This window comes from Bos indicus x Bos taurus, chromosome 13 (assembly GCF_003369695.1).
Source record: "Bos indicus x Bos taurus breed Angus x Brahman F1 hybrid chromosome 13, Bos_hybrid_MaternalHap_v2.0, whole genome shotgun sequence".
In the NCBI taxonomy this organism is placed as follows: Eukaryota; Metazoa; Chordata; class Mammalia; order Artiodactyla; family Bovidae; genus Bos; species Bos indicus x Bos taurus.
In genome coordinates, this window is record NC_040088.1 from 65766970 (window position 1) to 65791176 (window position 24207).

The window sequence follows — 24207 nt, forward strand, 5'->3', positions numbered from 1 at the left end:
GTTAGGGTCTCTGATGCCTACAAATACCTGCTCCTCTCGTGGAACAGCAACCACTTACTACAGCAAGCAAGGATGGAGAGAGCTTTTTTCCCTATGTGTGTTTCAGGAATGGAGAAAGAAAGGAAAAACAAGAAAATGATCGTGATGTACGGACTAGACTGTATTTCTAAAGATTTGAAAGGCTTTTTCTACTGTCAGTTCATCCCACAACCAAATGTAAGTACCTATGATGCCCCAGATTCATAAAAAACATCTCGAGGGCTCCCTCTCTTGGCATCTCTGGGGTCACATGCTACTTGAGACACTACAGATTTAAAAATGAATGATTTCACCTGTCCACAAGGTAGCTCTCAAAACACACACAAGTTACTATACATAAGGCATGACAGGTGCTACACAAACGCACTTATGAAATGCTATGGGAGTGAAGACAAGTGACCAGTTAGGAATGATGAAAAAGGCTTTATGAAGAGATCAGCCTCACAAGGTGAGCAGGATCCAGGAACACAAAAGAAACGCATGGCAGTGGAGTGGTGGAAGTCGGGTTTCATCACACGGAGAGGCTCACGAGGATGAAAAGGGAATCTGCAAACACAGAGTACAAAGGCCCTCAAGTATAATGCGTGGTCAGCTGGGAACCTGAGGGTATGGGGGAAGGTCGGGGCGTCTGGGGAAGGGTCCTGACAGGCAGGGTGGAGAGGATCGCGGGGTGAGCCCTGGGGAGGGTCGCCAAGCGTTCCCGCCGGACCCGAGTCCATGGCCATGACCGCGCTCCGGGTTCAGCGGCGGCTGTGCTGGTTGGTGCTGGATGAGAGGAGCTGCACGCGGCTGGGCGCACGGGCTGCGCGGGACCTGCCGGAGATACCCTCCTGCACACGCTACGTGCCACAGCCTCTGGGACATCTTGGCCTATCTGGGACCTGGACATCGAAGCCGTCCACCAGGACTACAAGCGGGCTCTCTCTGCACGAGGCTGCCTCCATGGGACACCCGGACTGTGTGCGGTACCTGCTGGCCCGGGGGCCGCCGTCGACTGCTTGGAAGGCCGACTGGTAAGTGGTGGGCCCTGTAGAGAGACCCCCACCCTTTCCTGCCGATTGCAGATTCCCACGCTTGGTCAGCCTCCACACCATAGCCTCTCAGGCTTCCCCTACAGAACATCATTGCTGTCCTTGTGGGGTTAACTGCTCCAGCCTTCTGTTTCAGACTGCCTCCCATGATAGAGCAGAGAGCTGTAATGAACATGTTCAGATCCCCTGGAGAAGGAAATGGCAACCCACTTCAGTATTCTTGCCTGGAGAATTCCATGGACAGAGGAGCCTGGCAGGCTACAGTCCATGGGGTCTCAGATTTGGACACTACTGAGCGACTATCACTCATTCACTTACTGCCGGTAGCAAGGGTCCCAGGTGTCATGTTTTTCTGGAAACATCTCGCTAAATGATTATTGCACAGATGACATTGTTCTAATTTTCTGTTTTGAAATTCCTAGTTATAGCTTATCGGAAATTTGCAAAGACAGCTGGGAAGTCCCATGCACCTTTTCCCTGTATTGCCCCAAAGTTAATGTCTTACAACTAGAGTACAGTCACAAGAAGAAACTGACACTGCTATGACATTGCTACTATCAGGGCCCTTACTACCATTTCACAGGTACATAGATGAGCACAGGTGTGTGGGGTCCTCTGTGAAGTTTTATCACATGACCTCCACAGTCACCATGCTCACCTGTAACCATTATATAAAGCAGTTGCATTCTGTTATTAACAGATGCACACAATCTTCAGTACTGACTGTCCACCTCTGTAGACATTTGAACACCTGAAGTTTCACACCATGATAAAGTTCCTGAATGAATCCACAAGGGATTCCTGATCTTACATAAACAAGAAGAACATCAGAAAGATACAGCTAAGTAAAGTGCATCTTGCCCACTGGCATGGGGGAATACGCCTGCTTACGTTTTGAGGTTTGGGCTTTGGCCGTGACTGAGCCCAAGACATTTTCTTCTGCTGGTCCAAAGATAGTGGAGGCGTAATACCTTTTTAAAAACAGTTCTGTGGATAAAGAAACAGCCTCCCCAAACAACCATCAGAAGGCCAAGTCTCATTTGACTCTGTGCTTAGGAAGTGCCGTTACAGCAAGACATTTTGCCCGTTCTCACCTTACTGGCTTTCTCATGTCCCTTCTACCCTGGATTCATTCCCTCTGTGAAGCACTTCTTCAAGATTCCAGCCTTCATGTATCTTGGTTTCTCCTTTTTGATTTTTCGTTCACTCTCATTACTACATTACCAAAACTAAAAAAAGCAAAACATTTTAAATACAGCAGTGTGTACATGACTGTCTCAAACTCACTAGCTATCCCAACAAGGACCTACTGTATAGCACAGGGAAGTCTGCTCAATGTTATGTGGCAGCCTGGATAGAGAGGGGTTTGGGGGAGAATTGTTGTTCAGTTGCTCATTCGTGTCCAACTCTGTGTGACGCCATGGACTGCAGCATGCCAGGCTTCCCTATTCTTGACCATCTCCCGGAGCTTGCTTAAACTCATGTCCATTGAGTCAGTGATGCCATGCAACCATCTCATTTTCTGTCATCCCCTTCTCCTCCTGCTTTCATTCTTTCCCAGCATCAGGGTCTTTTCCAATGAGTCAGCTCTTCACATCAGGTGGCCAGAGTATTGGAGCTTCATCGTCAGTCCTTCCAATGAATATTAAGGGGTGATTTCCTTTAGGATTGACTGGTTTGATCTCCTGACTGTCCAAGAGATTCTCCAGAGTCTTCTCCAAGGGGGAGAATGGATACATGTATTATATCTATAGCTGAGTCTCTTTACTGTTCACCTGAAACTATCACAACATTGTTAATCGGCTATACCCCAATAAAAAATAAAAAATTAAAGAAACAAAAAAATGAAACAGTGTTGGTAGTTAATACCAAAGCAGTCCTGTTTAGTCAAAGGCATGGTTTTTGCAGTAGTCATGTATGGATGTGAGAGTTGGACCATAAAGAAGAGCTGAGAGCTGAAGAATTGATGCTTTTGAACTGTGGTGTTCAAAAGAGAAGACTCTTGAGAGTCCCTTGGACTGCAAGGAGATCAAACCAGTCAATCTTAAAGGAAATCAGTCCTGAATATTTAGGACTGAAAATCAGTCCTGAAAGGACTGATGCTGAAGCTGAAGCTCCAATACTTTGGCCACCTGATGTGAAGAACTGACTCATTAGAAAAGACCCTGATGCTGGGAAGGATTGAAGGGAGGAGGAGAAGGGGACTTCAGAATGAGATGGTTGGATGACATCACCAACTCGATGGACATGAGTTTGAGCAAGCTCCAGGAGTTAGTGATGGACAGGGAAGCCTGGCTTGCTGCAGTCCATAGGGTCACAAAGAGTCAGACACGACTGAATGACTGAACTGAACTGATTTTCCAGTAGTCATGTATGGATGTGAGAGTTGGACCATAAAGAAGGCTGAGCACCAGAGAACTGATGCTTTTGAGCCGTGGTGCTGGTGAAGACTCTTGAGAGTCCCTTGGACTGCAAGGAGATCTAACCAGTCAATCCTAAAGGAAATCAATCCTGAATATTCACTGGAAGGACTGATGCTGACACTGAACCTCCAATATTTTGGCCACCTAATGCAAAGAGCCAACTTAATAGAAAAGACCCTGATGCTGGGAAAGACTGAAGGCAGGAGGAGAAGGGGATGACAGAGGACTAGATGGTTGGATGGCATCATCAACTCAATGGACATGGGTTTGAGCAAGCTCTGGGAGATGGTGAAGGACAGGGAAGCCTGGTGTGCTGCAGTCCATGGGGTCACAAAGACTTGGAGAAGACTGACCCCCTGAACAACAACAATAACACATAAAACAGATAACCAACGAGGACCTGTTGTATATCACAGGGAGCTCTACTCAGTTTTATATAATAACCTCTATGGGAAAAGAAGCTGAAAAGAATGGAGATATGTATGTATATAGAACGGATTCACTTTGCTGGACACCTGAAACTAACACAACACTGTGAGTCAAATATACTTCAGTGAAATTTTTCAAAAATTGCTTCCTGCTGGAACAAGGCTTTATATCTCTTTAGAACAAATCTCTCCAACTCCTAATAAGTATCTCAGATTCTAAGGGGTCATTCCTATGACTTCCTTCCATTAAATTTGCAGTTTCCTGAAGTACCTTTATTCAGTCCAGTGGGTCATGAGCATTGAGGGGCCCAATGACAACCAGTAACAACCCACGAGAGAGAAGAAGCCACATTTTGTTGGTTTTCGAATTTCTAGCATCCAGCACAGAGACTAGACTCTGGACGTGGTTGGTTTGGTGTGCAGCTTCTGAAGGACATGATACTCACTCAATAGCCGAGGTGGGGGAATATGATACACAGAGTATTTTAAGAAGATAGGTTTTTCTAGACTTTTCAGACTAGGTGGGTAACGAATGAAAACCTCCTAACTAGGAACATTCCCCCCACCTCTTGAATCTATTTAAAATAAAGGAGGACACACTAAAAAGAAAACCTAATGGACATGGAGCAGAACACTGTGAGGACCTCCCCATGGCACCTGCCTCTTGCTGGTAGAAAAGCTTTAGCCTCTGAGGCTTTGCCCAAGTCCCAAAGAGCAAACGTAATCAGAGAAGTGCGAAAATGCTGAAATAAAACGGTCCAAGACAAAATAACAATAGTTAAAACATCAAAGTCAGCTCCTCCTCAAGGGCTGTAGATAACATTCTGAGCCATATCCTGGAGTTCTGCAGATACTGAAACCCCCACCAGGTGGAAGAAGTTAACCGCATGCTGACTATACCTATGTAGACCCCAGACCAGTTGAAACCTGGTGGTTGATGATACTGACTCCTAAAACCACCCACTTAGCTCACCACCAACCAATCCAGAAGGATGTACACCAGCTATCAGGCATCTCACACCCTCACCCCTAACGGTGCCTTTAAGAACCCTTCCCGGAATTTGGGGGAGAATGAATGCATGTATATGTGTGGCTGAGTCACTCTGCTGTGCACCTGAAACTCACCACATTGTTCGTTGGCTATGCTCCAATAATATACGTTTTTTAAAAAAATTATTTTTGTCCTTAGGAAACCTAAGCCACATATTTTTCTTTTTCTAGTTTACCAAGAAATGCATTCATTTTTTGCAAAGTCAGTTTAGATGTTTTTGTGAAGGTATATTTTAGATGTGATTAGTATTTAAAGCAGTAACTTTGAATAAAACTGATTTCCCCCCATAATGTCCATGGGCCTCATCCAATCAGCTGAAGACTGCAAGCCCAAATATTGAGGTTCCTCACAGTGGAAGGATGTTTTCAAATTGTGCTAGAGAAGACTCTTGAGAGTCCTTTGGACTGCAAGGAGATCAAACCAGTCAATCCAAAAGGAAATCAACCCTGAATATTCATTGGAAGGACTGATACTGAAACTGAAGCTCCAATATTTGGGCCACCTGATGCAAAGAGCGATTGCTCGGAAAAGACCCTACTGCTGGGAAGGACTGAAGGCGGGAGGAGAAAGGGGCAGCACAGGACAAGATGCTTGGATGGCGTCACCGACTCAGTGGACATGAATTGGAGCTAACTCCAAAAGACAGTGGAGGACAGAGGAGCCCTGAAGACTGCAGTCCATGGGGTCGCAAAGAGTGGAACACAACTTGGTGACTGAACAGCAACCGAAAAGTGGAAGAGTTCAAGTCTGAAGCATAGAAACCCTGGCTGAGTTTCCAGACTATTGTTCTGGGGATTCAGGTTCAAGACTGCAACATCAACTCTTCCCTGAATCTGCAGTCTGCTGGCTCACTCTACAGATTTCAGGTCTCCTGACAGACGGATAGATAAATAGTGAATCCCCTACTGTCTTTATTCCCCCTCTGGAGAACCTTAAAAATTCTACTGTATTCTAGCAGTGTGGTTCTAGTTATGTTTCACTATATCCAGGCAGCAGGAATATAGTTATGTTTATTATTATAGTAAAATACATTGTGGTAGTCATCTTGTAAGTCAAATCATTATGCTCTACACCTTAAACTTATACACTGCTGCATGTTAATTACATCTCAATAAAACTGGAAGGGAAAAATTGCAATTTGGGAAACAGAGATTCAGGTTAAACTGAAAGAGTGTTCCAAAAAGGAGTCAGGGGTTTATGAAGACAAAAGGCCACAGGTTGTCAAAAATTGCCTGATGAGAACTGTGAACGACTCTGATACAAGCCAGGAAATATTTGTCCTTACAGAATCACAAGTTATTTAGGGGAGGGGTGGTCCAAGAAGTAGCTTGAGTTTTTGGCAGATATTCTGAAGGACTTCATTAGGACAACAAATGATCGGAAGGTCAGATTCCATCTAGGCTGAGACATGCCTGTGTCACACTCATTAATGGCCTCCTGGCTCTGTTTCAGAGAGCTCTTTAGGGAGCATTATTGTTGTTGAGTGGCTAAGTCATGTTCAACTCTGTGACCCAATGGACTGCAGCACGCCAGGCTTTCCTATCCTTCACTATCTCATGGAGTTTGTTCAAATTAGGGAACGTTACCAACTCCATGGTTTTTCTTTCACAAAAGGCAGTATGAAATCTGTCCCTGACTTCTGCTGAAGTGAACAACTGTAACAGGGAAGACCCTTTTGTATTCTATTACAAGTTCAGCACTAAAGGGATGTTGCCTTTATGCTTATATGATACATGGTTGCTCTTCGCTGGGAGCCTTGCCTCCCGCATAATAAGGATTAACCTTAAACACCTGTATTTACCTCCCAGGAAACAACCTGACCAAGCCCACCTGTCAATGACTGCAGGAAGGGGATTAACACATTCCCTTCAGAAGCTGATGGGAACCAGGAAAGGTTTGACTTTACTCTTTCTCCTTTTAGTGTAAACCAAGCCTGAATTCTAACTCAGGAAAGATGGTTCTTATGGGACATGAGTCCACCATTAACTTGATCTACCAGCTTTCCAAACAAAGTTGCTATTCCTTGCCCCAATAATTCATCTCTTGATTTATCGGCCCATCCTATAGGAAGCAACAGGACTTGGTAACAGGATGGTGCTACTTATGTCTAAGGCCTTCAAGTGAGCGTCAGCTCACTGGCTGGTGCTGCTGTATACGTAACAGTTTACCAGAGATCTCTTCCTTGCAGACGAGGCAGTCTCTGCCAGTTGTAAATGAGCATAGCTCCCTGTACTCAGGTGTGTCCTGTGGGGGAGGACAAAAACTATCCTTCTAGGTTCATCTGGCTGGTTAAGAAGCGACTTAACATGAGACAGATTAACAGGAGAAAAGCAAACAAAAGGTTAACAACATGTATACTTCTGTATACATGGGTGAGAACCAGAAAATGTGAGTAACTCACCAGAATGGTTGAAACCCTCACCTTAAATGCCATCTTCAGCTAGAGACAGAGGAGGATGCTGTGGGTACTGGTTTGGGACTAGAATGTGGAGGAAGGTGATTCACATGGAGATGGAAAAGCAAGTGTTTGGAACTCTCTGTAAATATTTGGAGTTCCCCTGACCACACCTGGCCCACATTTTTTCTCAGTATCTCTCATAGTAGCTGTCTTCCTGGGCCAGCCCCTTTATCTAAACTATTCAACATTTAAGGAGGCGGTCAAAAGAAAGGCTTTGAGTCTTTTGTTTCTTAAAAATATTCTGCCTAAAATCATTCTCTTGCCAAAGAGACACATTTGGGAGTGACAAATTTTGCTTCCCTACAATGCCCTGGATCAGGTAGAAAAGGTTAATACGGAAACACAAGGAGGAAGCCACCTTGCTTCCCAAAATAGTCCCTAAAATTTTGGGGGACTTGGCTTAGATTCCTGAATCTAAGACTTGGGGGACTTTGGCTGAGACCAATTTCTTTTGCTCAGTAAGGGTCTTGCTGATTAAATGTTGCCCAAGACAAGCCAAAAGGATTTGGTGCCCATCAACTTCAAGTTTCCTTGGACTGGTTACAGTGGCTGAATTGCAGCCTAAAACTCTTCTAGGAACAAGGAGGGAAATTGTGGGGAAATAAACTTCCCTGGGATTTCTCAGTGGTTTTGTAAAAAGCCCAGATCTTCTGAGACTCTTCAGCGCAGACATCTGCAACCGTTCATCTAATTAATAGCTCTGATCTGAAAGAATTCATAGTCTCATCTCCCCAAGGAGCAGGAGAGACCTACAACCCAGAGTAGGTCCCCCAAAGGTGCTCCATCTCCCTAAAAATCTATATTTCAAAAAGGGATGAGGCCCAGAACCTTGGAGACTCCAGGTCAGGCTCCTGGAGAGATTTTGTTATCAGCAAAGCCCATAAACAGTTACCAGGTTAAACAAACAAACAAACAATATTAGGAATAAAAATACTAACCTCCTTTCCCTTGTGCGTAGTCTGGTTTCTCTTGCTTGCTGGGTGTTTCCTGCAGAGGCCTTGCTTCCGGCTCTTCAAACCCCAGTTCCTGGTGTGAACCAGCTTGGCCGATGTTCTTGCTTGGGCTGGGGGTGCCGTGTGCGGAGACGCTGCACCCACCTTAATGCAAGATGGCAATGAGCCTTGTGAGCCCCATTACTGGGAGCAGCTGCGCCTGTCTCTGCTCCCCAGAACCCCACCAACTCCACCCACTCCCCCGCTGATGAAAGCCCTACGGAACAGCCCCGCCCATGGCCTGTTGGAGAGTGTGGACTGCACAATGGGTGCTCCCACTTCTCAGTTCCTTTGCTTCTCAACTCATTCCATTGGCGGAGAAACGCTGGGCAGAAGGACCCTTTTTGGGGTGGGTGATCCTTTACTTACGTACCAAAGGCCAGAGTAAGGAGGACATCCTTCCCAGGAGAGGAGAAGGCCCTTCTCAGCAGCAGGGACAAGGTTTTCTTCCGTTCTGCATCTGCTGTTGTGGAACAACTGACCTGCTCTCAACACACGGCCCCAGGGGCAGTCCTGGGCGAGGGGGCAACACCTGTATGTTTACTGTGAGATACTTAATAAGAACTGTGTCTCTGATCACAATGACCTGTCCGTGCCTTCAGGATAAAAGGAATGAATACTGAAAGCCTAGCCAAAAGGAGGGAGTGTCTCCAAAAGGTCAGTTAGAGTGAACGCCAAGAGGAGGAATTCAGATAGACAAGGGCAGGAAAGGTGTGGCTTTGATTCAGCGATGTGGTAGTCATCAGTGACTTGGGAGTAGTTTTGAGGAAAGAAAGGGAAGACAGTCTAGAACTGCTAGGGATACGGGTGAACCTTTCAAGAAGTTTGTTGTGGGACCTCAGATTGTCTGGTACAAGTGAGAGGGGAGAAGCATGGTGAGAAGTTCGTAGAGAAGAGATCTGAAATCCTTATCAGAAGATACAAATTAATAAAAGTAGCAGGATCACTGGGCAGTGCAGCACTGAGACCCTTGGAGAGGGTGATGGGGGAGAAGGATCATCAGTCTCATATGAAACTGGAGTTCTGCCGAGTCAGATCACTGAGAGGACAGAAAGACAAGGGGATGAAGGATTAAGTGAGCATTACTAACATGTCAGCTCTTGGAACTGTTGGTGAGGAAAATACTTCCTCCACCCTCTTAGGTTCAGTTATTGGGAATCTGCCAATTAAATTGACAAAAGCAGATAACCATGAGAAAAAAACATTTAAATAGCTTTCCAGGAATGATGTACACATGTGAGAGTTGGACCGTAAACAAGGCTGAGTGCTGAAGAATTGATGCTTTCAAACTGTGGTGCTGGAGAAGACTCTTGAGAGTCCCTTGGACTGCAAGGAGAACAAACCAGTCAATCCTAAAGGAGATCAACCCTGAATATTCATTGGAAGGACTGATGCTGAAGCTCCAATACTTTGGCCACTTGATGGGAAGAGCTGACTTACTGGAAAAGGCCCTGATGCTGTGAAAGATTGTGGCCGGAGGAGAAGGGGGTGACAGAGGATGAGCTAGTTAGATGGCATCTTCGACTAAATGGACATTGAGTTTGAGCAAACTCCGGGAGATGGTGAAGGACAGGGAAGCCTGGCATGTTGCAGTCCATGGGGTCGCAAAGAGATGGACGTGACTGAGCGACAGAACAATAACAACCACGTGAAGAGGTTCACAAAGAAATGTGACTTGAGGGGGTGACTACAACCGGGAGTTGATATACTACTTAGTAAATGCCAGGGAGTAGGAGATAAAGGCATCTTCTGAAAAACAGGTGACTTGGGGAAGGAGGGGCACTTATAACAAAAAACATTTAGGAAATATAAATGGTACCTTAGGAGGATATATGGGAGATAGGGGAGTTTTGCGAAAATGTCTGGCGCTTGGAACTTTTCTCTCATTTTAACACGGTTTCCAAAAGTAAATCAGAAGTCAATTAAAACCAATTCAAATGCATTTCTTTTTATAGCTGAATAATATACAGCTTCTTTATCCATTCATCTGTTGATGGACATCTAGGTTACTTCCATGTCCTAGCTATTGTAAATAGTGCTGCAGTGAACACTGGGGTACATGTGTCTTTTTGGAATTTGCTGTATGATGCAGGGAACCCAAAGTTGGTGCTTTGTGACAACCTAGAAGGGTGGAATGGGGAGGAAGGTGACAGGGAGGTTCAAGAGGGAGGGGACATATGCATACCTATGGCCGATTCAAGTCAATGTATGGCAGAAACCATCACAATATTGTAAAGTAATTATCCTCTAATTAAAAATAAATTTTTTAAAAAAGTTAATTCATTGCAAAGGCAAAAACTCAGGCAAAACTTATTTCTTCATGAGGAAGACCTATGAATCCATGTTTACAGTTACATATAGTAAGTTTTATGCCACTGTTAAGTTGTAGTACATCAAAACATTGATGGTAGCCATAACATTGATGGTAGCCATAAGTATCTAAATCTTTAGATCTATATATAGTGATAAAAACTAGAAAATACAAAAAAGCTATCAATCAACACCACTAAATATTAATGACAAGTCTGGTTGTTTGGGTGCTGTTTAAACAGCTGATACTAGGGTTTGAGTTCATAAAGGGCCGCTCAAATGGTAAAGAATCCACCTGCAATTCAGGTGACCTGGGTTTGATCCCTGGGACTGGAAGATCCCCTGGAGAAGGGAATGGCTCCCTGCTCCAGTATTCTTGCCTGGAGAATTCCATGGACAGAGGAGCCTGGCGGGCTCGTCCATGGGATCACAAAGAGTCGACATGGCTGAGTGACTAACAGTATCACTTTGAATATGGAAAACTCAACAGTGCTGGCTTTTAAGTCTGCTAAGTTAGATGCAGAGAAACATCACTTAAAATACCATATACAAAAAAAAAAAAATACCATATACATTGTTATCATACACACATAATATGAAAATATTTTCCTTTAATAAAGAATTTCTCATCAGGTTTAATGGGAAACAATGAAAACTTCATGTAAACAGTCCTGTAGGGAAACTTTTACTACTCATCATTCAAATCATATCTTTTTTCTTCAAAGTCTGTACATATTCTTGTGATGTTTTCCATAGTAGGTCCTCATATACATTTGACCCATCTGTAGATCCTCAAGGAGACACTCTAAAGGAATTAGATGCAAATTCAGCATCAACTGGAAGGAAAAGGAAAGAATTATATTCTTTACCTAAAATACCTGAGTTAACTAAGTGTTAGTTAAGAAAATAACAAAACAAAATTGAGACCTTTCCAAGTGTTCCGAAGAATGAAATATATCTATAGATGACACAACACAAAAAACAAGATTACAGTTATATAATCCGCTCATGGTCGCACGTGTGGCTGAGTATCAGGGCTTCTGGTTTTCTCATTCTTCATTCATTTACTCGATAACTACGTGCAGAGGTGCTGTGACAAGCACTGGAATTACAAGATGAAGGTGACCCAGTCCACCCTGAAAAATGATATGCCCTAAACTGGAAAAATACATGAACAGCCGATTTCCACACAGAGTCATAAATACTAAGACAGATATAAAAGATGGCACAAGGAGCACTCAAAAGGGACAGCCAGCCTTGTGTCAGTACTGCCAGCTTTTTGATGGAGGTGATATGTAAGTAGCTATCTGAAGGACAGGAGAAAGTACAAGAGGTAGAGGGGAGAAACATGTACAAAGACCGGAGGTGAGGAAGCACACCTGTGGGATCCTACACAGTCTGGCTGGTTAGATGCAGAGTTGAGGGGCAGAGGAGGGTGGTAGAGAGATAAGGGCAACTACTTTGGCAGGACCCAAACTGATGTGGGTGTTTGGAGCTTTTCCTGAGCGTGAAAGATAAACTGGTGACAAAGTCAACGACAGAGGAGTTTTAAAGTCACCACCAAGTGACAGCTACACAAACATGACTGCTTCAGCCTGGGTTCCTAACCGTAACCACTATCAGACACTTGAGACGCTGATGAACTCCACGTATTCTGAGAATAGTGTCAGGGTGTAGGCGGATAGTTCCACAGGGATGGAGGCAGCAGAAGAAGGAAATAGCAGAAATAAAAGAAATACCTAGACCTTTTGGGCTTGTTTTTCAAGCAATGGAACATGGTGAATAAATGAGGAAGAAGGAATTTTTCACTATGACTGCTCATGCTCTCACATTTTTCATTAGCTATATGTAAGAAAAAATATTTAAGATAGCAACTGTTATCCAAACAATGGAAAGAGATGCCACTGACTGTTTACCATGTATTTCAGAAATCGATGTCTAAATTTAATTCATACGTTTTGGCAACATACCTTCTTCTAGTTCTCTAGTTATATCCTGTCCAACTCCTGCTGCATCTGAAATAAGTCAAATATTATGTTTAAGTTAAACGAGATATTATCATAGGAATGACATATAATTTCCTACATGTGACATTTAAATAATACTTTGAGACTAGACCTAACTTAAAGATTACTTAGGTAGAAAAATAATCACATAAATAAAAGAAAATGAATTCCTACTTATTCTGCTTTTAGATAACAGAGAACATATATATGGAATGCTATTTAGATTAATCTGATAAAAAGTATAATAAATATCAGTCTATTGAGTACACATAATTTCAGAGAATTAGGGAATGACCCATAATCCTGGTAATGATGCACAAGATCACCATCTTCTCCCTTAACAGCTCCTGCCCTAAATATGTACTTCGAAGACCTTTATTTTGATTTCTAGGTGAGGATCATGTTCAAATGAAGTAGTTTGAAGTCAAATATTAATAAGAAGAACACATCTGCAGTTTTCTTTAAACTTTTCCATTTAGCGAGACATAGAAAGGTGAGAAAATCATACACAAGAAAACAATGTACCGGCAAGTTTTAATTCTAAAGGTGTTTAGCGAGAAGGATTCTCTCACAGTGTTAGTTTCTGAACTATGTCCCATAGAAGGGGAAGGTCCCATGGGGGTCACTGAAGGGTTGAGGAACAGAGAAGTCACAGCTGCACGGTCTCTGGCCACTCCTTTAGCTAAATGACTCTATACTTGTCTCTTTTATATAATATGGTTCTGTGCAGAAGGTTTTTTTTAAAAGAAAGATTGTTTTTAAGGTACGAGAGTCATTGATGTAGTCAAAGTTACAATTCTACAAAAGAGTCTAGGGTCCTATGCCAGCTACTTCCTCAGATTAAGAAAACACATATAGATTTTTAACTATAACATAGAGAAAATGAATATGTAAAACCTTGTTAACATAGTTCAGTAATGCTTGTGGCATTTAATAAATGTTTTAAATTATATGTCTTAAATGTGTGAACAAAAATAAATATCAAACTCCTATTTGTAGCAGTCGATATAGTTAATTTTTAAAGCATAGATATTTTTTAAACACAGGACAGGAAACTTGAAAATCTTTAGTTGAATCAAGCAGGCCAAAACTGAAGAGATGAGTTTTAAAAGGATGTTCATTTCCTCCTGATAAAACCTGGTTTATTAAAATGAGTCAGCACAATGAATTATCCACATTTTGAGTTATTTAGGACAAAATTTAAAACACAAATAAGATCTCTCTTTACTATTTAGCCTACTTCTATCCGAGCTCTCATCGTTAATTGCTATATACAAAAAGTATGAGTGTAATCTCAACTATAAATCTGGTCAGAAATTACAGATGAACTTCATTTCCTTAGCCTGAAGTTTCAAGGGGAGGACTTATACTCCTACCCTCCTCATGAGAAGCAAGGAGATTTACAAAAAATATTTTTCTGAGCAATTGTAGAATGTTTCTAAATTTGTAGTTCAAGCAAACATGAAAAAATTTTAAATGAAGCTCACTTTTGTCTCTATCTCAACAATATACAGCCTTGACGTACTCCTTTTCCTATTTGGAACCAGTCTATTGTTCCATGTCCAGTTCTAACTGTTGCTTCCTGACCTGCATACAGGTTTCTCAAGAGGCAGGTCAGGTGGTCTGGTATTCCCATCCTATTCTAAATCCTTTCAGAATTTTCCACAGTTTATTGTGATCCACACAGTCAAAGGCTTTGGCATAGTCAATAAAGCAGATAGTTTTTTGGAACTCTCTTCCTTTTTCCATGATCCAGCATATGTTGGCAATTTGACCTCTGGTTCCTCTGCCTTTTCTAAAACCAGCTTGAACATCTGGAAGTTCACGGTTCACATATTGCTGAAGCCTGGCTTGGAGAATTTTGAGCATTACTTTACTAGCGTGCGAGATGAGTGCAATTGTGTGGTAGTTTGAGCATTCTTTGCATTGCCTTTCTTTGGGATTGGAATGAAAACTGATCTTTTCAGTCCTGTGGCCACTACTGAGTTTTCCAAATTTGCTGGTATATTGACTGCAGCACTTTCACAGCATCATCTTTCAGGATTTGAAATAGCTCAATTGGAATTCCATCACCTCCACTAGCTTTGTTCGTAGTGATGCTTTCTAAGGCCCACTTGACTTCACATTCCAGGATGTCTGGCTCTAGGTGAGTGATCACACTATCGTGATTATCTTGGTCGTGAAGATCTTTTTTGTACAGTTCTTCTGTGTATTCTTGCCACCTCTTCTTAATATCTTCTGCTTCTGTTAGGTCCATACGTGTCTGTCCTTTGTTGTGACTATCTTTGCATGAAATGTTCCCTTGGTATCTCTGATTTTCTTGAAGAGATCTCTAGTCGTTCCCATTCTGTTGTTTTCCTCTATTTCTTTGCATTGATCGCTGAGGAAGGCTTTCTTATCTCTTCTTGCTATTCTTTGGAACTCTGCATTCAGATGCTTATATCTTTCCTTTTCTCCTTTGCTTTTCGCTTCTCTTTTCACAGCTATTTGTAAGGCCTCCCCAGGCAGCCATTTTGCTTTTTTGCAATTCTTTTCCATGGGGATGGTCTTGATCCCTGTCTCCTGTACAGTGTCACGAACCTCCGTCCATAGTTCATCAGGCATTCTGTCCATCAGATCTAATCCCTTAAATCTATTTCTCACTTCCACTGTATAATGATAAAGGATTTGATTTAGGTCATACCTGAATGGTCTAGTGGTTTTCCCTACTTTCTTCAATTTAAGTCTGAATTTGGCAATAAGGAGTTTATGGTCTGAGCTACAGTCAGCTCCCGGTCTTGTTTTTGCTGACTGTACAGAGCTTTTCCATCTTTGGCTGCAAAGAATATAATCAATCTGATTTCGGTGTTGACCATCTGGTGATGTCCATGTGTAGAGTCTTCTCTTGTGTTGTTGGAAGAGGGTGTTATGACCAGTGCATTCTCTTGGCAAAACTCTTATTAGTCTTTGCCCTGCTTCCTTCCGTATTCCAAGGCCAAATTTGCCTGTTACTCCAGGTGTTTCTTAACTTCCTTCTTTTGCATTCCAGTCCCCTATAATGAAAAGGACATCTTTTTTGGGTGTTAGTTCTAAAAGGTCTTGTAGGTCTTCATAGAACCGTTCAGCTTCTTCAGCATTACTTGTTGGGGCATAGATTTGGATTACTGTGATATTGAATGGTTTGCCTTGGAAACGAACAGAGATCATTCTGTTGTTTTTGAGATTGCATCCAAGTACTGCATTACGGACTCTTTAGTTGACCATGATGGCTACTCCATTTCTTCTAAGGGATTCCTGCCCACAGTAGTGGATATAGTGGTCATCTGAGTTAAATTCACCCATTCCAGTCCATTTCAGTTCGATGATTCCTAGAATGTCGATGTTCACTCTTGCCATCTCCTGTTTGACCACTTCCAATTTGCCTTGATTCATGGACCTAACATTCCAGGTTCCTATGCAATATTGCTCTTTACAGCACAATTCCCTAAATGATTTGCATTTTTTAAGTTGCCATATAGTAAATGGAATGTCCCACTAAACTGTTTGAGCACTGAAAGCACAGAGCAGACCTCCTGTAAACAATGGTAGTTGTAAACATGTTCTAAAGAAGTACACATGTGTCTGGGGCTCCTCAACTAACAAGTCACAGTTGGGAGAGGAGAGAAAGGGCGTCAGAGAGAAAGGGATGTGGCCTCACAATGATATCTGCTGCCCTCTGGGACACACCTGCCTCCAGGGAAGAGTTCAGGGATGAAGAAACACCCCATCCCTCAAAGCCACGTTCAAGTATTTGCTTTCACCACCCTAGTATAAATGTTTCACTCGTGACCTCAGAAAAATTAAGCATTTGGCTCTGAGGAATCACCTAGAGCCACAATCTCGAGGGTAGGATGAGAAAGTCATTGGGTGAGACTGAAAAGGGCTAAAACAGCTCCAGGAACAATTTCAAGCATCCCCTGCTTTTCTAAAGTTCATTTTATGTTACTTCACTTCTACGAAGGGCCTACATAGGCACCTGTTTTTCATAATAATAAAAAAAAAAATCTGAAGAGGATTTTTGGTTTCATTTAAAAAGGAAAAAAGCTGAAACGATGTTCAGTGCATCAGTGAGAGGCATCGTGTTCCACAAGCAGGGAGACCGGCCCCACCGAGCTCCTTCCCCGGGAGGGACACCCCACCTCTCAGCGTCAAGTCGCCACACCCCCGAACCTTGTGTGGGAGCACCTGTGCTTTACTTGTGCATATTCATTTTATGCATCTACAAGCAGAACGTGTCCTCGGGTCCCTGCTTCTTTGGTTTATGATGTTTTGGTTTATGAAAGGCTTCCTAGGAATGCTCCGCTTTCAGATAGTAGGGAAACCTGGACTAGGCACTGGAGGTGCTGCGATCTGCCCTTTGCATCTTCCACACCCGCCCTGAGTCAGGTCGCCATGTTATTTTTAGGCACTTTGTGAATTACCCTGCCAGTCACCCCCATGTTCATTTCCCCCGATTTCACAACCATGATTTTATATAGTGTAGGAAAACTTACAAGGATATAGTATTACTAGTTTGACTTCGGGTGCCTTTAGCAGTGACTATCTAGTTAGCTTTCACTTCCTACTCATCTCAGGAACCTGGCTCTATAAAAATTAGGCTTTAGAAACAAATTAATGAACTAAATTTATTTTGTGATTGTGTGTTTTGACTTACGTGTCTAGCTTATTTTCCAATGACTTTCTAACTTTTAGTTCTTCTAGGTAGAGTTTCTTATATTTTTCCAACTCTGCTTGAGAAGTTTTCCTAAATTGTCAATGTTCACTCTTGCCATCTCCTGTTGACCACTTCCAATTTACCCTGATTCATAGACGTCACATTCCAGGTTCCCATGCAGTATTGTTCTTTACAGCTTCAGACTCTACTTCCATCACCAGTCACATCCAAAACTGGGCGTTGTTTTCGTTTTGGCTCCATCTCTTCATTCTTTCTGGAGTTATTTCTCCACTGATCTCTAGTAGCATATTGAGCACCTATCAACCTGGGGAGTTCATCTTTCAGTATCCTATTTTTTGCCTTTTCATACTGTTCATGGGGTACTCAAGGCAATAATACTCAAGTGGTTTGCCATTCCCTTCTCCAGCAGACCACGTTGTGTCAGAGTGCTCCAGAATGACCCTTCCACCTTGGGTGGCCCGACATGGCATGGCTCGTCGTTTCATTGAGTTAGACAAGGTTGTGATCCATGTGGTCAGTTTGGTTAGTTTTCTGTGATTGTGGTTTTCATTCTGTCTGCCCTCTGAGGGATAAGGATAGAGGCCTATGGAAGCTTCCTGATGGGAGAGACTGACTGTGGGGTCTTATTCTGATGGGCAGGGCCATGCTCAGTAAGTCTTTCATCCAAGTTTTTGTTGATGAGTGGGCCTGTGTTCTCTCCCTGTTGTTTGGCCTGAGGTCAAACTATGGTAGGGGCAATGACAGTAATGGCCACCTCTTTCAAAAGGACTTGTTCATGCACTGCTGTATTCAGTGCCCCTGACCCCCAGCAGGGCACTGTCGACCCACCCCTCTGCAGGAGACACCTGGACACTCCCAGGCAAGTCTGGCTCAGTCTCTTCTGGGGACACTGCTCCTTTCTCCTGGCTCCTGGTGCACACAAGGCTTTGTTTGTGCCCTCCAAGAGTCTGCACTGGTCATACCAAAACACCCTCTTCCAACAACACAAGAGACGACTCTACACATGGACATCACCAAGTGGTCAATACCAAAGTCTGACTGATTATATCCTTTGCGGCCAAAGATGGATAAGCTCTGTACAATCAGCAAAAAAAAAAAAAAAAAAAAAGACCAGGAGCTGACTGGCTCAGATCATGAACTCCTTATTGCCAAATTCAGACTTAAATTGAACAAAGTACAGAAAATCACTAGACCACTCAGGTATGACCTTAATCAAATCCCTTATGATTATATAGTGGAAGTGACAAACAGATTCAAGGGATTAGATCTGATAGACAGTGCCTGAAGAACTGTGGATGGAGGTTTGTGACATTGTACAGGAGGCAGTGATCAAGACCATCCCCAAGAAAAAGAAATGCAGAAAGGCAAAATGGTTGTCTGAGGAGGACTTACACATAGCTAAGAAAAGAAGAGAAGCTAAAGGCAAAGGAGAAAAGAAAAGATAGAATCATCTGAATGCAGAGTTCCAAAGAATAGCAAGGAGAGATAAGAAAGCCTTCCTCAGTGATCAAGGCAAAGAAATAAAGAGAAACAATAGAATGGGAAAGACTAGAGATCTATTCAAGAGAATTTGAGATACCAAGGGAACATTTCACGCAAAGATGGGCACATTAAAGGACAGAAATTGTTGGACCTAACGGAAGCAGAAGATATTAAGAAGAGGTGGCAGAATACACAGAAGGACTATACAAAAAAGATCTCCATGACTCAGATAACCGTAACAGTGTGATCACTTACCTAGAGCCAGACATCCTGGATTGCAAAGTCAAGTGGGCCTTAGGAAGTGTCACTACAAATAAAGCTAGTGGAGGTGATGGAATTCCAATTGAGTTATTTCAAATCCTATAGATGATGCTTTGAAAGTGGTGCACTCAATACGCCAGCAAATGTGGAAAATTCAGCCGTGGACACAGGACTGGAAAAGGTCAGTTTTCATTCCAATCTCAAAAGCAATGCCAAAGAATGTTCAACCAATTGCACAACTGCACTCATCTCACATGCTAGTAAAGTAATGCTCAAAATTTCTTCCAGTGAGGCTTCAACAGTACGTGAAATGAGAACTTCCAGATGCACAAGTTGATTTAGAAAAGGCAGAGGAACTAGAGGTCAAATTGCCAACATCCGTCTGTTGAATCATAGAAAAAGCAAGAGAATTACAGAAAAACATCTGATTTATTGACTATGTCAAAGCCTTTGACTGTGTAGATCATAACAAACTGTGGAAATTCTTCAAGAGATGGGAATGCCAGACCACCTTACTGCTTCCTCAGAACCTGTATGTAGCTCAAGAAGCAACAGTTCGAATCAAACATGGAACAATGGACTGGTTCCAAATTGGGAAAAGATGCATCAAGGCTGTATATTGTCACCTGCTTATTTAACTTCTATGCAGAGTACATCATGCAAAATGCCAGGCTGGAGGAAGTACAAGCTGGAATCAAGATATCTGGGAGTAATATAAATAACCTCAGATATGCAGATGACACCACCCTTATGGCAGACAGCAAAGAGAACTAAAAGGCTTTTTGAAGAAAGGCAAAGAGGAAAGTGAAAAATCTGGCTTAAAACTCCGCATTCAAAAAACGAAGATCATGGCATCCAGTCCCATCACTTCATGGCATATAGATGGGGAAACAATGAAAACAGTGACAGATTTTATTTTCTTGGGCCCAAAATCACTGCAGATGGTGACTGCAGTCATGAAACTAAAAGACCCTCACTCCTTGGGAGAAAAGCTATGATCAACCTAGACAGCATGTTAAAAAGCAGAGAAACATTACTTTGCCGACAAAGGTCTGTCTAGTCAAAGCTATGGTTTTTCCAGTAGTCATGGATGCATGTGAAATTTGGACCATCAAGAAAGCTGAGCACCAAAGCATTCATTCTTTGAATTGTGGTGTTGGAGAAGACTCTTGAGAGGCCCTTGGACTGCAAGGAGATCAAACCAGTCAATCGTAAAGGAAATCAGTCCTAAATATTCATTGGAAGGACTGATGCTGAAGCTGTAGCTCCAATGTGAAGAATTGAGACATTGCCAAAGACCCTGATGCTGGGCGTGATTGAAGGCAGGAAGAGAAGGGGACGACAGATTAAATGGTTGGATGGCATCACCAACTCGATGTACATGAGTTTGAGCAAGCTCTGGGAGTTTGGTGATGGACAGAGAAGCCTGGTGTGCTGCAGTCCATGGGGGTCACAGAGTCGGACACGACTGAGCAACTGAACTGACACATAAAATACTAAATGCTAGTGAAATTTTTTTAAAGTGTGGCTATATTACATTTTACTTCTAAAGATGCTCTAAAATAATTTTCATCAGTGGTTCAAGATATTCCAGGATAAATATCATCTTACTAAAGCAATCTTTGAAAAATCCCCATGCATACCCCAGCTCTTTAAAAAAAAAAAATCCAACAAAGGAAAAAAGCATTCTTTCAGAAACACTGTCTATACAGACGTAGTATTCATTCCTGGTGAAGAGAATAAGCTACAATATTAAAAATGATTCATTCTCAAAATCTCACAGAAGGGTTAGGATACAAGAGATACTCAGAATTCTCAATCAAATCATTTACTCAAATTTCTAGATTCTAACAGAGTGTGTGTACCAATGTTCAAGGCAGCATTATTAATAACAGCCAGAAAGTGGAAAAACCCTGATTTCATTGACAGAGGAATGAACACACAAAATATTTTCTATATAAAATATTGCTTTTGGACTGGATTGTCACAATCTTTTAAATTAAAATCTTACTACAAAAATCATTAATTTTATGAATTCAGTCCATTTCTTCTCTAAAGAGTAATTAGGCTATTAGTAACAAAGCAGTATCAGTAAAAATACCATAAACTTTTTAATCAATGAGGACTTTCACATTGTCCAAAATATTCTTATATATTACTATTAAAAAGTTAAAAACTCTTCCTCAGTATGACAGAAATTAAGAGGTTGACTTACCGATCTTATGCTTAACAGGTTTTCCTGAAGCTGTTTGATTCTGCCCGCTTGCTTTTTGACTGTAGTTTGTAACTCGGTATTTTCAATTTCAAGCCTAAAATGCAGATTTTAAAACAATGATTCTCACACATAGGGTTTTTTGTTTAAAGATTTTTTTGAATGTGGACCATTTTAAAGTCTTTATGGATTTACTGCCATATTGCTTCTGTTTTATGTTTTGGTTTTTTGGCTGGGAGGCACATGGGATCTTAGCTCCCCAACCAGGGATCAAACCCTCTGCATTGGAAGGCATGGTTTTAACCAGTGGACTGTCACGGCAGTCCTTCACAGGGACTTTTAAAAGGTATTTTTAAAATACCACAGTGTTTCTGAACAAACATCTGCAGGTTCCATTACATAGGTTGTTAGAATTTTGAAAAGTAAATGATCTGGCAACCGCACTGTTTTTCTAGTTGTGTTTTGTGATAATTGGCTTCCTGGTGTCAGACGGTAAAGAATCTGCCGACAATGCAGGAGACCCAGGTTCAATCCCCGAGTCAGGAAGATCCCTTGGACAAGGAAATGGCAAGCCACTCCAGGATTCTTGCCTGGAGAATTCCATGGACAGAGGAGCCTGGTGGGCTATATCCATGGAGTTGTAAAGAGTCGGACACGACTCAGTGACTAACACTTTCACGTTTCAACTTGTGGATAATGTGCAAAATATGGAAAATAATGGGGGAAAATTATGGCATCATTCTCAAACAGCTCAAGCTTGAAATGTTTACCATCTGCACAATGAGGTTTTGTTATTATCATTACTGATCTAATTCTCATATTATACTGTTTATCTGCTTTATATTTAAGTTGTTTTCTGTGCTGCTTTAAATCATACTTTAGGATGTGATCCTGTGTTTTCCAGCACATCTCACGGCCTCTGTACATTTTTATCCTGTGTTTCTTGCAACTAAAAAGAAAGAAAAAAAAAAAAAGGAAGAAAAAACAACTGTTTTAATTACTAATGACCTAGTGAATCTGCCAATGTCAGTTTCTGTCTCTTTCATCTGCATATTGTTTACAGCTGCTTTCCTGCCATACAGCGGAGTTGAGTTGTTACAATAGATACCTTACAGTCCAAAAGTGAAAATATTTACTGTCTGCCCTTTGTACATTACTGACCTCCCCTTTAGCACTCAAACACAAAATCATTCATGCTTTAAATTAGATTTTCTCAAATAAATACACAAATTTATAAACTGGCCAAATGGGGAAAGACAGAAAATTACCTGACGATAAACATATATATATATATTTATTTATTCTAAGCTCCACATCAGCCATCACTTTAAACATCCACATTTGTGAATGACCACAGCTCTTCCAGCGATTCTGAGAGCTAGCACTACTGTTGGTGAGAACCAGATGCTTCAGGGACTAGTGTGAGAGGCAGTAGGTACATGGGAGCCAGAATCCGTGGGCCTGTGTTCCAATTCCATCAGTTCTGAGCTGTGAGTCCTGGGGCAAATTACTTAACCTTACTGTATCTCAGTTTCTCCATCCATAAAATGGGGATAATGGTAGCATCAACCTCAGTGGGATGCTGGGAAGATTCATTTGGGGACTATACATAATGTCAGAGAAGGCAATGGCATCCCACTCCAGTACTCTTGCCTGGAAAATCCCATGGACGGAGGAACCTGGTAGGCTCCAGTCCATGGGGTTGCTAAGAGTCAGGCACAACTGAGCGACTTCACTTTCACTTTTCACTTTCATGCATTGGAGAAGGAAATGGCAACCCACTCCAGTATTCTTGCCTGGAGAATCCCAGGGACAGAGGAGCCTAGCGGGCCTGCTGTCCTATGTGGTCGCACAGAGTCGGACAGGACTGAACGATTAGCACAGCAGCATACAGTAATGTATTTAGAAGAGGACGTGGCAGATACTAAGAGCTCTTTGTAATTGGCGTTATTACGGTCGCTGTATTTTATCTGCAAAACAATCTGATACTTCAGGCAGACGGCAATGCCAACGAAAATGGTCTTCTACACAATCACAGTGAACTCACTCTCCATACCATTGCCAGGGGCAGTAAGGGGGAGCATGAGGCCCAGAACACACACATTCAGACTTCAAAAATGTTCACCTGACTCCACTAAACAAACTAGTACTCTAGTACTTTTCTCCACTTACAGTAATTTGCAACTTCCTTCCTCTCTGTACTACACAGTGGACAATGACCACCGGTTAATATGCAAATAGCACCTCCTGGATGCGTGGGTACAGAACATTACACGACACCCCAGAGGAAGGATGAAGTCACTGCCATGGAATATAACTCTACTGCTAAATCAAAGTTCTGAGTCAATTCATTCTCACAACTGTTAATGTCTAGCCAGTACTCCGGTGAGAAAATTAAGGTTACGAGGTACAGATATCAGCGAAGCTATTCCCAACTTTACAGTTGGTGAAAGGCTAGAAATCTGTAAATCCCACTTCTGCCTACATAATGAAGGAAGGCAAATTTACACTTTTCTCCCAGAGTCAGGAGAAAGATGAGCATTTAATTGAACATCTCCTCTATTAGACTAAGCGCTTTCAATTTTACATTGAGTTGCTTAAATACATTTTAATAAAAGTTTTACTATACAAACATCTTCAAGAAAAATAACGGCATGGGATAGTACTTTAATTGTGTCCTACCAGTTGTTAAACTAAACTGTTTTCCATTTATGCAAGACACGTGCTGTGCAATCCTAAATATTCCCTGTTAGAACAAGGTATACCTAGATAAGATTCTCCCTCATGAAAAAAATGACAACAATGCAAAATTAAGGGCTAA

The 24207-nt window shown here is 42.1% G+C and overlaps 1 protein-coding gene and 1 long non-coding RNA gene across 2 annotated transcripts in view; both read right to left on the reverse strand.

Annotated features, from left to right (window-relative positions):
- Positions 1 to 442: 442 nt before the first annotated feature.
- Positions 443 to 9104, reverse strand: LOC113903648. The gene is made up of 2 exons (XR_003514228.1): positions 8369 to 9104; positions 443 to 585 (listed from the first exon to the last, which is right to left on the reverse strand). It is a non-coding gene; the product is annotated as an uncharacterized LOC113903648 (long non-coding RNA).
- Positions 9105 to 11450: 2346 nt separating this feature from the next.
- LOC113903637 (ankyrin repeat domain-containing protein 26-like) overlaps positions 11451 to 24207 on the reverse strand; it is a 221593-nt gene continuing 208836 nt past the window's right edge. Inside the window, exons 22-24 of the mRNA XM_027560115.1 lie at positions 21390 to 21483; positions 12703 to 12747; positions 11451 to 11568 (exon numbers count right to left, since the gene is read on the reverse strand). Coding sequence (XP_027415916.1) covers positions 12721 to 12747; positions 21390 to 21483 — 121 coding nt within the window. The 3' untranslated portion in view covers positions 11451 to 11568; positions 12703 to 12720. The remainder of the gene's footprint in view (positions 11569 to 12702; positions 12748 to 21389; positions 21484 to 24207) is intronic.